General features: G+C 40.1%; 1 protein-coding gene across 10 annotated transcripts in view; it reads right to left on the reverse strand.

Moving 5' to 3' along the window:
• Positions 1–17,875, reverse strand: part of ANKRD44 (ankyrin repeat domain 44) — a 131,618-nt gene that overhangs the window by 56,871 nt on the left and 56,872 nt on the right. For all 10 annotated transcript variants that reach the window (XM_058028410.1, XM_058028405.1, XM_058028404.1 and 7 more), the window contains exons 2-3: positions 13,176–13,259; positions 4,253–4,331 (exon numbers count right to left, since the gene is read on the reverse strand). In XM_058028410.1, coding sequence (XP_057884393.1) covers positions 4,253–4,331; positions 13,176–13,259 — 163 coding nt within the window. The remainder of the gene's footprint in view (positions 1–4,252; positions 4,332–13,175; positions 13,260–17,875) is intronic.

A 17,875-nucleotide genomic window follows, 5' to 3' on the forward strand; every position in this document is an offset into this window, starting at 1 on the left:
CCTCAGTATTTAACAACTCCAGCAGCACTGGTGAGTACAAAGATGATGAGAATACCTAGAGAAGTATCTCCATCAGTAGCTATTCATGCCCTTCACTGATCCACTTACCCTTTGAGAAACTGAAACAGTTACCAAGAAAACTGAAGAAAACAGTAAAAGGAAAACAAGACTAGTGTAAATAAAATAATGCGCAGCACATTATCAGTCTTTTCTTTCTCAGCTGTTTTCCACATCCTTTCACCTCTTTGTGCCTCTTTATGTGAAACAGTGAAATTGCTCTTAGGTGTCTAATGCAGTGCATCAGCTGAACATGTTTGTGATTCCTGTTTTTCAGGAGCTACACAATTCACCTGTTGCCTGTTACACAACACGCTCTCGTGCATTTACTGAGATGCACATCTCCTGAAGAGATATTTCAAAACATTTCCTCTTGTACTGCCACTTCCTTCACCATAATTCAGCTTCTAGGTTCCCAGCAGTTCTTCGCAGGCAATGGTTAACAACAGTGAAAAAACTTCACCAGCACTGATGCACTCCTTTGGGGACAGAAAATATCTGTCATTTTGAGGATGATCAAGCAGAGGCACTGGGAGAGCAATGCTCATGTTTTCAAAGGTGTCGTCTGCATTCCAGAAACTTGGGGGCCCATCTTGGGACAGCCCTTTGAAAGCAGAGTAACACAGAAATCCAGTTTTAAAGACTAAGTGCTCTAGAACATGCTACCACATCTAAAATGAGTGTACAAACACCAGAAGCTTAAATTCACAAGACCAACCCACAACACATCCTCCAAACCAACCAGAAATTCAGTGTCCCTCTCTTCACTCTGGACCAAGTACCTTAACCACGTCTCAGTGCACTTCCTACAATACTCCATGAATTAATCTGTGTCTATAAGGACAAAGAGGGTTTTCAAACCACTCAAATTGGTGTAAATTGTGTCATTCATGGCAGAATCTTCCTTGAAAATAAAAGCTGCTTTAAACATTTCACTTTAAATCCTTTCAGATAGCCACAGCACCCACCCATCCTATAAAATATCCATTTAAAAAAATAAGCTCTTCGGAGTAAAGCCTTTTCTCAGCCTCACTTTCTCCACCATGCTCTTCCTGAGCCTGACAGAAAGACATAGCTGTAGGGTTTGTGAGGCTGAAGTAGACAACATAACATATAATGTTACAGATAAAATCAACAGAGAGGAAACTTTCTGTATTCTACTTTTCTTTAATATGGCTGTTTTGTAATCTTTGCCATTTTTCACTCTCAAATTTTTCTGCCAGAAGAGGAAATAAATCTGAAACTGCCTCTGTTCTTTTGAGATCTGAAATAAACAACTTGATGTGGGCTTTCAGGAATAAAGTTAACATCTCTTTATCATAACTAAAGTACACTTTTCTGTCCAGCACATCTGCCAAATCCACATCTCTAGATTCCACAGCCTGAATCTCCAATATTAGGGATAGTCAATGGAGGAAGAAAACTGTACTCTTTAACCTATTAATGTCATTATTTACTTGCACCTTTCTGACTTCTCCTGTAAGACACAGCAACAGGCCCACCAAAATGTAAGGACAGTTTCCTGGTAAGAAGCCCAGAGCCTTCTGAAAGGGTAAAGCAAGGCAATATTGCCAAGATAGCAAGTGCCTTGGTGGGGAACAAGGGGTAAGGGGTAGAGCTCAAACATGATACTCTCAGGAACCAGCCCAAATGGGAATGCAGCTTGTATTTGCCCAGACAATTGTTCCTGCCCTTCCATGACTGTGGCACCCACAGAGATTCCTTCTCTGAGATGGTTACCTTGCTCCTTCTCCTTTCTGACAGAAGGAGGTGAAGAAGTACTCAAAAAACCAAAACCACTCAGCACCCTTCCCCAGTTGGAACCACCTGATTATGGATCAGACCTTGGGGCAGGTGCAAACCCCTCTGGTTCTGACATTCAATGGGCCAGGGTGACTCACACCAGCTGAGGGATCTGGCACTCTCCCTCCTGTACCAGTTCCAGAGTCCATTTCAGTGGCTACCTAGAAAGCCATTCCTGGTCTGTCTCCAGCCAGCTGGGCAGAAATTTCATTCATTAGACACTACGTTTATTTGTGCCACCACCAGTTTATGGACCACAAATCTCAGAAAGTGTGTATTTAATTTAATTTCTCTCCTGAACAAAATGAAAAGTGCTGATACTGCTCCTAGCTCCTGCTCATGCTGAGAATATTGCTTGACACCAACAGCAAGTGTTTGTGTGCTTTCTCTCTGTGAAAACATCATTGCATTTTAAGTCAGACAACGAAGTTTTCCTGCTTATGTAACGGAATGTTATGTTCAGATTTATATTTTATTATACACTTTCACTACTAGCATTTGCTGACTGAAGAGGTGAAGCAAAGGAAGATGCTCTACCTGCCCTTGCAGCCTAGATAATGGAAGGATTACAGTCATAAAGAGGTGTTTATAACAAATCATAAACCTGCTCCTTCAATTCTCAGAAACCTCCAAACCTGCTCTTGGATACAATACTCATGCTCATAATGAGTAATGATACTTCATATATTAAAGAACAATGAATAAGTAGAATATACAACACAAAATTAATTTTGACTCATGCTGAGCTAGTGGGGAAAGGTCCACAGTCCTACTGACACAAAGTTCAATTTTTAAAAGCCCACATTTTAAGTTTTTCATGCTCACTTGCATATATAAAAACTCCCCAAGATGCACCACCTACATTTTATGCTGTTGATCAGACAAACCCTATAACCCATGGATGACATTTTGGCAGTGAGGTGCTAGAACTTAGAAAGCCTTCTTCCCTCACCAGGAACATTCACTGGGACATTTTTGGGAATGATGTTTGGGAAAAGTGGGCAAAACTGTTCCACATTTCTCTTGATGAGGATAGTGCCTGTGCTGATGCTCGCAAAACTTGAAAAAACACATTGCTCCTGCAACCTCCTCACACCACACTGGAACAGCAGTATGCGACAAACAACACACACTGCAAGAATACATGCACAGATTAAATTTATTAACTCCTTTCTCCCAAGGAAGAAAATCATGCTTGCATTTAGCACATTGAAAACCCACCCTAGTATAACCTGTCTGCAGAGCACTGCTCTTTTCAACCATTCTGCTGCTGTCAGGGGTAGAGCAGGAAGAGCTGATGTATGGCCAGCTAGTTACCCTCACTAAGCAATTAAGCAACCCAGAATTCCCCCAAAATGAACAGAGGAAACACAGCTACAGCAAAGTGAGTTCTCATTTTCTGCCTTCTCCAGGTCTGGCTAGAGTGGTGAGCCAAAGAAACACAATTGTGTACTCTGCATGTACCCATCAACAGCCTGATCTGACTTTGAAATTCAGTGCTTTGAGCAGGCGGCTGGATCAGGTCATCTCTAGAAATACCTTCCTGAATTAATCTAGCATTCAAGGCTGGAAATTAGAAGGTGCCTTTTAATCAAAGGGCTGAGAATTCTGAAGTAACTTTTAAAAAATATATGGAATTCATTTGAAGAAGCTGTCTAAAAAATTGCGAAACCAACTGTGTAGCAAACTTGCCTGCAAGGGGTTAGAAGTTTGTACCATAAGGTTCCTTTCAGTCCCACATTCTTAAATCCTCATAAGCTTTATTCTTATAGTTCTCCAGCTTAGAAAAACACTGCTTTGAAATCTGCCAGCACATCCAGGAGTTTGCCATGAATTATGCTCCCTTCTTGAGAGATGACTGCTTTATGCTTTGTTCTGACATTTTTTGATCGTGTTTTCTGTCACTACAACAGCTGGGAAACTTTTATTTCTTTTGTTTAGATACTTCCTACTATACAGTTTCTAATATCCAAATAAACTTCCTGATTCTTAGAAACATGCTTCTAATGTAAATAGCACTTACAACTCAATGAGCTGATTAATAATTTTTTTGCTCTTATTCCATAATTTTTGCTTAGTGGGAATTCTTGTACTCCAGGATATGAAGCCATATTTCAAATATGTGCTTCAGAAAGTTTCTGAATCACAAATACTGTCAGTTTGAAGGCTTTATAAGTTGTTAAAAGTTACTTTGTTTATTAATTCTGCTAAGTCACAGGGTGTTTTTTATGATTTTATCACCAAATTTAAATATATTTTCTAAGCTTGCAAGAAATGCAACAAGCTCTGTGAAACTCAAAAAATAAACAATGCCCAAAACTCTTATATGCTTTGTTGCAGCTTTAAAATTAGCTGATTTACCAGTTAACAGCAGTGAGGGACTGTACCTTACCTGACAAAATGAGGAGCTCAATGATGTCTGCATCCCCCAGGAATGATGCAACGTGAAGGGGCGTTCTTTTCTCGGCATCCTACAAAACCAGAGTTATAAAACATGGTCAGTAAGTGCAGCCATTGGTGTAAAGGAGCAAAGGATTTGTATATATTTCTTTTCCTGGGTGCATTTCTGTTTGCAATTAGAAATGCAATCTCAGCCAGGGAAAGAACAAAACTCAAGAACTCAACAACCCAACTCCCAATAATTCTCTATTTTTTATCACTCATTTCCACCAGACCTTGCAGAGATATTGCCTTTACTCTGATATCCTGTTATAGGTAGATGAAATCAAAGCTAAAATGAGCAAAGACAGCATCTTTAGGTCTCTTTCAGAAACATTTTCCACTCTTAGGCATCACAGCAGCATAATCGAGATGGTTCTGGATATCAGACTTTGTAATGCAGTTTGCATCAACAGTACAACACCAGAGGCTTCAAAAGGATAACTCAGGAGAATTATTTGGAACCACACACAAGGTCAAGATACAAACTCTTCTTGGTCTACAAAGGTTCTTGTAGACCATAGCCTGGGTATCTACAGCAGCCCAAGATGGGCATGTACATCTTGAATGACCTTTAAACATAAATAAAGTATTACCAGGCAAATCTGTCTTTAAACTTAGAAGAATTGCTAAGATACATACACATACATACATACACATATATATACACACATACATATATATATACACATATATAATCTGAAGTTATATATATGTATATACATAACTTCTGAAATACATGCAGGGTTCTTTTGATTTCTGTAATTTTCCAAATTAAGGAGTCCATTTCACAGCAGTTTTTTATTATTATTTCAAGGGGTATAAATACAGTGTTCACAAAACCCCTTATTTTATTGCTTTATTCAGCTGATTCCAGAACACAGGTCTTTAACAGAAAATGCTAAATATTACAATATGGGCAACAACAATCACAAGAAGTGCTAATACTGCTCATTGTGCTGTTTCCAGTGCTAAATGTTATTTCATTTCGGTTTCTAAACCATAGAAATAAGTTCTAAGAGACCTTGGCAATCCAACTTATTGCAACCTACTAGCATTAAATATTTTAAACTGGTAACAAATTCAACACTTCCTGCAAACAGTATCAACAGAGAAATCCTACCAATATTTACATCCTGTCCCTGAAAAAGATCTCTGAGCCTGTCATGAAAAATATCACTTTCAACATGCCCAAGCAATAATCAACCATGAGCTATTTTGGAATATCTTCAAAGTATGCTATAAATGTAGACAAATCTGTGTAGCAGAAACACTTGTCATGGGAATGTTGAAAATTGTTTTCCATCACTAAGAAGTACAGAGCCACTGATCACCAGAACAGTTTATATTTAATTTTTGTGTTTGTATGGTTTTTTTAAACATACATCATGTACATAATCTTCAAATTGCGCTGCATTGGGTTTTGATCTTAGATATTGGGCATGCACATGAAACACTCAGAAAACTGTTTACATAAAACTCCGATTGTCACAGGTCAGAGGGGAAAATCTCTTACAGGCTTTCACTTTCTCACATGGTAAGCAAATCCAAAGAATATTAAGCAGTGTCCATGCAGCAGTGTTCCCTCAGGAACCAACATCACAAGTTACTCTCATATGCTTCATTCCTAACACCACAGAACAGCTTCTACAGGCTACATAAGTGTATGTGAGATCTTCCACAGCTTTCATATTCCCTGTCCTAAGGCTACCCATGGCAAAAAATACACTGACTGATCAAACAGATATACAACAATAACATCAGTTTTATTTTTTTCTTAGTTTGCTGTTATTAATGCATAAAGCTCTCTTTATTACAACACAGAACTTGTAATAGCCATTGTACCTGTCAGTGCAACACAGCCAAGTTTGGCAAGGGCAGAGCACTTGGAACTTGAATGCTAATAATACAAGGCCAAGCAATTTTCTGTATCAGGGAACCAAGGCTACCCAGTGCTTTGTTGATTATAAGCAATTTTCTGTATTAAACTGTAAAACTGATGCAAATTTGATATTCTGAGGGAGGAAAGGACATGAAACAGAAAATTTTACTCTTCTGTAACAGGAACAACTAACTATGTAAGCCTTCTAAGCTTTCAGTTTTTAAAATCAATACAAAGCCCTATCATATTGAGTGTGAATCCAGTTTTCAGAGAAAGATGGGTTACTCACAAAACTGAATTTAAGCTTCATTTCTCCAAGAGGAAAAAAACCCTGAAACTTATCCATTTATCACAACCAGGCACAAATCAGCCTTGACTTGCACACAGGCAACATTTTCAGGAGTTTGGCAGGGAGAAACCCACACACCACCCCTGCAGCCAAGTAGGCAGCGAACAACTCCCTGGAGAACATCCCTGAGCTCCTGGTCAGACTGCACAGTGAACAGCTCCCTGGAGAACATCCCTGAGCTCCTGGTCAGACTGCACAGTGAACAACTCCTTGGAGAACATCCCTGAGCTCCTGGTCAGACTGCACAGTGAACAACTCCTTGGAGAACATCCCTGAGCTCCTGGTCAGACTGCACAGTGAACAGCTCCCTGGAGAACATCCCTGAGCTCCTGGTCAGACTGCACAGTGAACAACTCCTTGGAGAACATCCCTGAGCTCCTGGTCAGACTGCACAGTGAACAGCTCCTTGGAGAACATCCCTGAGCTCCTGGTCAGACTGTGCACAGTGAACAACTCACCAGAGGAACATCCCTGAGCTCCTGGTCAGACTGCACAGTGAACAGCTCACTGGAGAACATGCCTGAGCTCCTGGTCAGACTGTGCACAGTGAACAACTCCCTGGAGAACATCCCTGAGCTCCTGGTCAGACTGTGCACAGTGAACAGCTCCCTGGAGAACATCCCTGAGCTCCTGGTCAGACTGTGCACAGTGAACAGCTCCCTGGAGAACATCCCTGAGCTCCTGGTCAGACTGTGCACAGTGAACAACTCCCTGGAGAACATCCCTGAGCTCCTGGTCAGACTGTGCACAGCACTGGTACCCCAACAGAGGAACTGAGGCTTCTGTCTGTCTGTCTGTCCCATCACAGCCATGTGTCCCCTCAGAGCCCTGGTCCCTCACAGCCACAGCTCCTCACTGTCTGGCTCAGTACCCAGCACCCCAACACTCACCCAGCTCCAGCTCCCCGTCCTATGCTGCTGGGAACAGGAGCACAAAAGTGAATCCATAATGATCTAAACACTGGAGGCTACACACAGAGAGAGGGATAAAAACTGTCCTTTCAAGGAAAGGCTTGGCAGAACCCCAAACCTCAACATACATTATCAAGGCAAGGAGAATAAGTGAGGGGAAGAGATGATAACAGGATTACAAAAAGCATTAAGAGAAATAATCAGACCTGCTTCCAGTGCAGTTCTCAGAAGAACAAAAGGTCAGCAAGAGATAAGCTATAAACAATGGCTAGAAAATCACACTGAGATGAGATAAACTCTCTTTCCAGTACCTGAAGGGGGCCTACAAGAGAGCTGGAGAAGGACTTTTCACAAGGGAGTGTAGTGATAGGACAAGGGGAAATGGCTTCAAGCTGAAAGAGGGCAGGTGTAGATTAGATACTGAGAATAAATTCTTTACTGTGCAGGTGCTGAGGGACTGACACAGGCTGTCCAGAGAAGCTGTGAATGCCCTGTCCCTGGAAGTGTTCAGGGCCAGGACCAGGCTGGATGGAGCTTGGAGCAACCTGGTGTAGTGGAAGGTGAAAGGTGTCCCTCATGGCAGGAGTTTGGAATGAGATGATCTTTAATGTCACTTCCAACCCAGAGCATTCTGTGATTCTATTAAACTGCATTAGTAGTCTAGTTCACAGAAAAGATGATGCTGCAGGTTAATATTATCTGTACACCTTTTTTTTAAATAATACAGATAAAAGAAACTAAGAATCTAACAGCCAGGCAATGAGGAACAGAAGGCCTCAGCAAGAAAAACACTCAACACATGCTTAAACTGTTCAAGTGATCACAGTGGCACGGATAAGGCCCTCACAGGCTTAAAGTTAGACTAGTCCTTAAGTGCTCTATTGGATCAGAGCCTGGGGTACACGAAGATTAGCAGAACAGTGAGCTGAATGAATCATATCAGCATATGTAAAATTATCAGGCACGTTAAGGAAAGGCACATACATTTTCTCCTCAACACAGCCTACATGGCAAAGGAAATAACAGATTTGAATTTTGTTATCAACTGCAACTGCTCAGATCAGGTGATGCTTAGGACAGAGTTACTTACTATTAAAATGTAAATGCAACATCTGCAGAAAATAAATGTATGTAACCTTTCTTTGTCACCAAACTGACCGAGCAGCTAACAGGAATAGTTGGAGTTTACAGGAGTTTAATCCACCATAGAAACAGAGTTACTGAAGCCTTTGCATTCCCACCACCTTCAGAATGTGCCTGGGTGGCAGAATAAAGCACATTAATTAATATAACTTCCACTGATCAACTCCAACCAAAATAATGACAGAAACAAACCTCCTGCTCATTCACTCTATTTACAGTTGTATACCTCATTTAAGTAGCACAGCCATTAAAAATTTTTTCAGATACAAGTTAACTTCAGAAAAATTAAATACTGGGAACTTTAGGAACTACAGAAGAGGCTAAAAGCTTATGAGCACCTATTTCTTGGGCTATTTACAACTGTTTGGAGCCAAAAGCTGATGATGTACCAAGAAAATCTCTGCTGCTTCAAAGATTTCCTCCTCCTCACACATTCTTTTATTAAAGCCTGTAATTCACAGAGTAAATCAAAGTGTTTGACTGTGAGCACCAAGGTGAAAGTCAAGCTGTATAACTTATACTTTGTGCTCTTTCTTCTGCATCATAACAGAAATTCCCATCTGAAAATGCAGATCCTCATTCCAGCACCTCTCATCCCACAGTCTTCAGCTCAGCCTCAGAAATAAAGATTTTTCTGAACTGAGTCTTAAATTGCCAAGTGTTCATGAAGCAGAAGAGGCAAATACTTTGATCTTGCAGAACAAGAAAATTCATCTTTCTTCTCCCCCCTTATCTAGCAATTTCCTTCCATGAGGCTGACAGTGACTTTTATGCTAGAAAAGCATAACTTCAAAAACTAATTACTAATTCTAGATTGAGACCACAGAAACTGTTATCCTAAAGAATGAAAATATTTTGATATTTTGATTACTGATGTTCACTGTAAGACTCAAAAGATAGACTTGAACAACTCCTCCACTTTCATAAGCACAGTATTGACTTTGGATAGGGGGTGTTAAGGCATGGGAGCACACATCACTCAGGATGGGAAAAGATTTAGAAAATTCAAGTATTTCAGGCTGATATTGCTGCCTTTGAAGACAATAATGCAGTTACAGTCAAACCCTGCCATGAGACTTTAATGGTCTATACATCCTAAACTGCCTCAAACTGATGAGATGAGTCACCAGCACAGATATATATATATAACATAGTAACCATTACTACACTACCACCCTGTTGCAATGCAACCCAGAATATTTCAGACTCTCAGGCTCTCCAGCAGAATCTTCTTCACAGTTCAAAAATTTTCTTTATAAAGTATTCAAAAACATCTAAGAAAAAAAAAAAACATCTAAACAGAAGTCATGCTAGCTACCTTGTATTGAGAACATCAGTGTAATTTTATATTCAATTTTACTACATAATAGAGAATTGTTCATAATTTGTGTAGAAAAAAAATTCTCCATGACTTCCTACATAAACAAACAGCATATTAAACAGCACTACTAGAGGCTAAATACCCTCTTCAGCTATCCCAAACATGCAAAGCCTTTCAGACTCACAACCCTAAATAGGTGCCTATTTGTACCCTCAAGCACTCACAGCACCTCCAGAAACATGCTTGGCAATAGGAATATACAGAAATTGTGTGCATGTGGGAAGGCCTGGAATGAGCCTGAATCCTCCTGACAAAGGCATTTCTGCAGATCTATGCCTCTCCAAGTTGGATAATGAGGAGAAAAGTCATGAACTGCACAGATACATGTGTCTCCATAATGACTTCCTTCCTTCCCTCTTTATCTCATAATAAACCACCCCCTAAATACATGGTCCTGCATGTATGGCCCTGCAATCTCTGCAGCTAGAAGCAGGCTCCCATCCTAGAAAAAACACAGCTTTAAGGGATAAAAAATAAAAACAGATAACTAAATGACTTGCAAACAACCCATCACTTTTGGGGAAGAATACTGGAAGGTTTTTTAACTTTTTGACTTTGGATATTTTGAAGAGAAACTGAACTGAAAGACTGAGTTAAAAATGGAAAATTCACAGAGAGGATTTTGGTTTATAACATTGCACACGACAACTGGACTTTGCAGATGTAAGGTGCTATACAGTTCATGTATTATGAATCCCAAATAAGAAGGAGTGACACTGGATTCAGATTAATCCCTGGATTCTGGGGGTCATTCTCACTTTTCCCTAAGTAAAACCAGCACCCCAAAATATCCCTCTCTACATACACATAGCATTGAAATGTACCAGACAGCAAGTGTAGAAGTGTCGACCTGCAACTCATCTGGCAGTGTGGATTGCCCAAGTGACATCACAAATGTCCTGGGAAAACAGGCTGCTGAATGCTGACCACACTTCCCATGGACACAGTGTGCACTCAGCACCCAGGGGGAGGGAATTGCTCATTGCCAGCTAAATATACCAGGGTCCATGCCCTCGGGATGCACAGGTGGCATCACGTGCCCCCAGAACACAGGTAGGGACTGGAGAGGTCAGAGTGACAATTACAGTGGCAGAATGAATTGAAACCACACTTGTAATCCAAACAGATTTCACTTTGTTTAAAGTAGAAGTCACAATTACAGCAGTATCCAGAATGCAGCCATTTCCATCAACAAACAAGTCCTTGGCTTGGGAAGTTACTAATTATTTTACCAGACCAAAAAAAAAAAAATCTTTTAAACTTCTGGTTTCCTCCAAACTCTTTCCCGAGATTAATTTTCTCTTGGGACATCTGCACATGCATTCCTAATTTTGTGTTGTTCCTCCATGCACTTTACAATACTTCTCTTAATGGAGATAAAAAATGCCCTGATGTTTTAAACTTCAGAAATACCCAAACCTTACTGCAAAACCACACTTCTACTTTGTATCCCTGTCCTACCTATATTTGAATTATTCCAGTGTTAACAGAGCCAACCAAAATGATCAACAAAGGACAAATCTCTGCCAAATGGTGTCAGAGTTTCCTCTCATGTGAGCAACCAAATGCTAACGTGGAAGTAATTAAAAACACCCTTAAAATAGAAACAGAAGCATGGAGTGCAAATTGCCAGCTCACAGCACAATGAGGGGGAAATCTTTTCATCTTTCTTCAGTGATATTTTAAGTAATTGACACTTCCCTGCAGTCACTATTCAGAACACAACCTTCTAGAGTTTTTGTTGACCGGTATCTTTCTGATTATTTCAAAGAACAGTTTTGAGTTTTGCTCCTGAGGAGGCAAAGCATTCCTGGGTGGATTTTGAGCATTGTAAGCAGTATTCTGGGCAAAACCATTCAATGACTTTTTCTATTAAGTATTATGGGACTCATCTGCAAAACACGTGTTCTTCATCTAATCTTGCACCTGACAGCTGAGAGCATCTCCCGAGCAACCATCACTAACAGCCAAAAGATGGAAAAACACTTGCAGCCAAAAGATGGAAAAACATTGGAGAAATACACGATAATCTCGTACAGGAAATGCAGCTTTGAAAATTCAGTATGAAATACAGATGAAATTTGGGGACTGTGGTGCTCATCTACCTTGCTGAGGGCGTTTTGTTTTTTCTTTAAAATCATCAGCAAAAAAAATGAAGGAGGAAATTCAAGGGAGATGATTCTTTAAGGAAGCACTTTTAGGAACTTGCAGGAAAACAATAAGGCACTGATAATCATGAGGAAAGCTTAACACCAAGGTCTTGGATCAGATTTAAAACAGTGGCATGTCTTTCCTTCTACTGGAGAACAAACAGGGTGGAACCCCAGACAACCAGACCTGTAGGATCATCTCTCTAGCTCCTTTTGGTAGCTCTGGACCAGACTGTTGGACCCCACTACCCACAAAAGCTGCAGTGCCAAGACCATACCAGGCCAACTGCTGGAGTTAGCAATGAATAAACTGATGGCTTTACATCACAGAAAAGCATGAAGAAAAAAAGGAAGGTTGATTCAAAAGTCCAGGAAACACCTGGAAATTATCATTCTGCTTCTGCTTTATATTCTCACCACCTTGAGAGGCCACAGATTGTAGTCAGGACTGGCAGGGCTTGTTTCTATCAGTAAGGATATAAGTTAAAATCAAAGAGGGGGAAAAAACCCACCCCAATTTCTGCAAAAAAGACCAAGTTGACTTGGAGATGCTTTTTTCACTACCAAAGCACTCAACTACTACTTGTTTACAGCTGCTTACCATTCTGGCCAGAATAAGTCAATCTGCAAAACAGTAATTCCTTTGTGGGCAAATTGTGGCCAAGATTCTGCTTCTTTACTCTCACTACTGAGAATTATACTGGAGCTTTAGTTCAAGTAGAGTCAAATGCATAACAGCTCCTGATCTGCAAATACTCTTTATAAAAGGAAGCCCTACAGAGAGTAAAAATATGCAATTTTCAGCTGTTTTCATTCATTTTCTCAGTAAGAGAAAAAACAATGTCCCTGACTGACCTGCACATTTGGAATAATTACCATACACTTAGAAAATTTAAAGTCATCTGCTGGAGACAATTACATTGACTCCTACTTAGGACAGCACTGAAGCCCCAAATGCCTTACTTCCCAATCATTTCCATTCTGTTATTTGTCAATTACTGAGGACATTTTTAATACTGTCATTGCCACAAGCATGATGCACAACATGCCAGTCACATACCAAGGCGTTGACATCCTCAGTTTTGTAGATCAGCATCCGTATCTCTTCTGGATCACCACTAAAAATCGCCTGGACCAGTGGAGGCTGCAAAAAGAAAACAGAAGCAGAAGCATTACAGGTTTGTTTATCTTCTGTTTAAACTGAGAGCATTCTACTCCTGCTAACAGTTTCTAAATCTGCCCAGAGACATGGTGTGACCCCAGTCCCAAATCACCAGGAGCATCTCATCAGTAAGAGCTACCAGCTTGCTTGAGGATAAACTGAAATCATGAGCATGTTTGTACCTATAATGAGCATGTGTGTGCACAAACAGGGACCCACATTAGAACAGCAACTTTTGTCAACAACACACAATTAGCCCAGATGTTCTCCCTGGCATGTAAGGGGAAAACTAATTACATCAGATAGTGCTGCATGCTTGCACTTGGCACTGATGAATGGCCATGCCATACACATTTAGAAACAGAACATTATGCAGATAATGAATTTCTGGGCAATCACTAAACGACTTGTATTTTTTTCCCGAATAAATACGCCATGAGCGCAGTTAATTTTAACCACCCAAGAAGCAAAGTAATTATCTTATTGTCTCAAGTCTGTTATTATGCTATTATGAATGGGAATGCAGAAATAAATAGCCAGGCCCACAGGAGAAACAATGTGCCACGCTCGCTGCTCTCCAAGGCTGGCGTCACCGCGGGCAGGGGAGGGAGCACTGCCACACTCAGCCAGAGCTGGTGACTTCAGCCTTTCCAACCACCTTGGCAGCAAATATCTGAGCTAGCAACCAAGCTGGCAGCACACTGAACTAAAAGAAGAAGAACTGTGCTGCTGGAGACTCAGGAAAGGAAAGGGACAAGTCACAAAGATCCCTATACCATAAAGCATGTGGCTGAAACACGCCCCGCTTTCACCAGCACCCTCCTGAAGACAGAGTGTGCCCCCCAAGTCTCACTCCTGGTTGCCTCATGGTCCTACTGGCAAAAAGGAGTTTGTGGTGCCAAGCAATCACCAGAATCTAAAATAATCCTGTAAAATGGCAGCATGCATGACTACTTAAGCACATAAAACTGCAACAGTTCTTGAAATTCTACAGAATTTAACTGTCTTGTAAACAGGCAGTCTCAAAATGCACAAAACAGGCTGAAAGAACAAAGTAAATACCATTTCCTCCCTATCTTTTCTTATTCAAATGTGGAAAATACATTTCTAAGTTAATGGTGTCTATTTTAAGACATATTAATCCCTTATGTCCTTGAGAAACATTCATACAGGAATTTCATTCTTGCCCCTCCTCCAAAAGTAAAAAGGACTAAAGCAGCATCTTTCATCACCATTGTCTATGTCTTACATATTGCAGTGGATGCTTGAAAAAGGAAGGAAAAAAAAATCGCATTTCACTTGAACCATTTAGCATGCTCCCTTCCCAGCCATGTCAGAATGGGCAGAGAATATTTCCCAACAGGGAATGAAAACACCAGACCCTTCTCTCCTAAAATTAACAGCTATGAAGAATCAGTGAATGTTTATGAAATTATTTTGCTTGCACCAAAATATTTGCATTTTCTATGCATTTATCATACTATTTAAATTTTTAAAAAATCAGCAGGAAAGCAGAGAACTCCTCAATTACAAGCTGAATGGCAATCACAATCCAGTAGCCAAGAAACAAATACTCCCAGCATCTTAGATTATTCCCTGAATCCATTTGCAGGTATGCTCAGCACCCAATGAAAAGTATCAGTCACACTCTGGTGACATTTAATGTGAGACCTCAAACAGAGGTAAGAGAAAAAAACTCAAAATTCAGATCTATTAGATTTAAAGGGGAAAAAAAGCAACCGAGTTCAAGTGCTGTTAGAGGTAACGTTTTTCTTTTAAAAAAGGAGGGAGTAAAGTACTGTGCATCATGACATTAAAAAACAAAGGAAGGTCTACAATAAGGCACCTTGACCCTTCTTCCCTCTGCCAAAAATCTGAATCAAACCCTTGGTTTTACAGGAAATGTTTGACCTTTCTAATTAGCATCAGCCTCTTAACTCAGAAAGCAGACTGAGAATATCATTGTGTTCTTTAGACCTGTGACACACAGAAGAGCCTCATCTCAATTTTTGTCCCCCATGCCATGGTCACATCCACCTGCAGCCCCTTGATCAAACCCCAGTGTTCATGGTGCCTCTGAAGCAGGGTATAACTCCCACCACTGGTACACGTAACCTTTGCTGATAGGACAAAGTTGCCATATACACATTTCAAAGGCCTCATCCTTCAGACTTTTTCCCCTGTAAGATTTAATTTTTATAAATTAATCATGATAAAATCTATCTGTGATAGCTGTAGCAGCAAGACACAGAGATAATGGAGAAAGATCAGAGCCTAGAAACTGGAAAGAGGAGATAAAAATGATCAGAGCCTGAAAACTGGCAATAGGAGATAAAACCAGTACAGGTTAATAACCATCTTGAGTCACTGCTGTGCAGCCTGCTGGCCATTTTTCTAATTCACTATGTCATTATTTTACTTTATTTTCAAAGGTATTCATTTTGAAATGAGAATGTATTCTTTATTGCTGAGGCAATTTTATTACATATCGAGACCCATTTCAGTGTAAGATGTGCAGTCAAGTACGATGACCTGCCCAGGAAATCCATGTCAGAACTATGTTGCAGCATCACTGCTCAGTCTGAGGTGAGAGCTGAGAAGATGCATCCACATCCATCAGCACAATGGAAAAAGTATTGCTGCATTCAGCAGCTGACAGGGATGGAAAGGGGCTTGTGCAGTAACACACACATTGATGATGGATGCCCAATGAACAGATTACTTTTTGATCTTCAGTGATAACTATATTCATGCATCAATGACTTCAAATGGCTTTTTTTTCAATTTTAATTCCTGAAGGGTAGATGATTTTCCTTCCTAATTATTAAAGGATAGTATATTTTTGGAAATTATTTCTAAAACTTGTGACATCATTAATGGGTTATTTCATTAACAGAAATATTTTCCTTTAAAAGTCTTCAAATTGTTAAGAAGTTGTTAAACTCTATTATAAAAGGGGGGGGAAAAGCACAAGCAGAGAGCAGATTATATATAACTATTATTAGAATTAAGCAAGGGTGCAGGGTTTTGGAATGATGAACAACTGTTTCCTCAGCTCAGCTCTCTGGAGCTTCCAATTTCTTAAGGAGAATTTCAGTTGGGAGTGTTCACATTTTTTTCTGAAAATGTGAACTCCAGCAGCTAACAAAAACCTTTCCATGCTACTTTTTCTACAGTTACTATGATAAGTATGAAACTTACCAACAAGTTTTATTAGAGGCCTCTTTACTTTGTGCTGCAACAAGCATTTTAGTAAAAAAATAAAATGTGTCTGCAGACACCTTGCAGAGTTGCAATATTCCTATCTTTACTGCATGCAGGGCAATCAAGCTGGACTTCAACCCACCAGGTAAAATTAACTTGTTGAACTGAAGGCACAGTGATTTTTTCAGCAACAGAATTTAAACCCACATGGAAGAATGTCCTGTGGCTCACCTGGATTTCACAGAGCCAACAAGCCATTCCAAGAGAAAAAGTGCAACACTGGGAAGTTCTCCTCCATAGACCTGACTGCCACCAAGGGGCATTGGCAAGTCTCTGACTCGAGAGGAGATGAAGCATGTAAGGGGATTGTCTCAAGCATAATTTCAATTACTATGCCCAAAGCAGGTGCTGAACCTCGTAGCAAACTTTGCATTTTTGTTGAGTAGTTAGTAACTGTGACATATACTGAACATTTTGCCTTGATTTTACATATCCTGACTCACTGACCACGACTTATTTAAGCCGGATATTTGTTTGACAGGAGGTGGAGGCTGATAGGGAAAGGATGATTGACTCCCATGTCCATTTGATCTCACAGACAATCATTTGCTCCTCTGAGTGAAAAGAAGCTACATTTTGATCCTTTATTAGTTCTAATTGCCTTACATCAAGTTCCTGGACTAAACACTTGGATATATCCATGTATTCGTGTACATAGCAAGGCAATGTAGCAAGACACACAATCATTTCAAAGTGGTATTGATTCTGACAGTGTTTAGCCAAACACCTCTGTTTTTTCTGAAAGTACCCCCACTAATCAAGATTACAAGGTTGTCTGCTATGTCACATCACACACACCTATTTCCTTCCATTGGCCAAAGCAAGGAGGCTACTCCTCTCCCTAATTTTAGTTTAGGACTTTTTCTCTCTGCGCATACAGAACATGAATACCTGAAATGCAGTTTTAACTTACAAGTTTTATTACTGGATTACTGAACAGCCATTAACTGGATTTCTCTTAATTCTTAGAGTGCATTTCCCTGATGCTTAGTATTCATACAGTTCCATGTACAGAAATTACTCAATACTGATAATTTTCAATAGGCTTTGTAGTCTAGTTCCCTTGCATCAGGGGTTAGCCTTTTACTGTGTTTTAGGAATGAATTGCTGGGTAAATACCAAAACAGTTTGCTCTTAATTTGTTAATTCAAAGGATGCAATCCTCTTGTAGGAATTTCTATATACACTTCTGCCAACAATGTACTTTCACAGAGCTGGTATTCAAGGGAGAAGACTGCCCTTGGATGGCTGCTAAGAGGTATTATATAGCAATTACAGATCTTTACTAAGTGACTCAAGGAATACTTGTCCAAGCAGCTGAAAAGCCAGCAGAG

The sequence above is a fragment of the Melospiza georgiana genome, chromosome 7, assembly GCF_028018845.1.
Source record: "Melospiza georgiana isolate bMelGeo1 chromosome 7, bMelGeo1.pri, whole genome shotgun sequence".
Classification (NCBI taxonomy): Eukaryota; Metazoa; Chordata; class Aves; order Passeriformes; family Passerellidae; genus Melospiza; species Melospiza georgiana.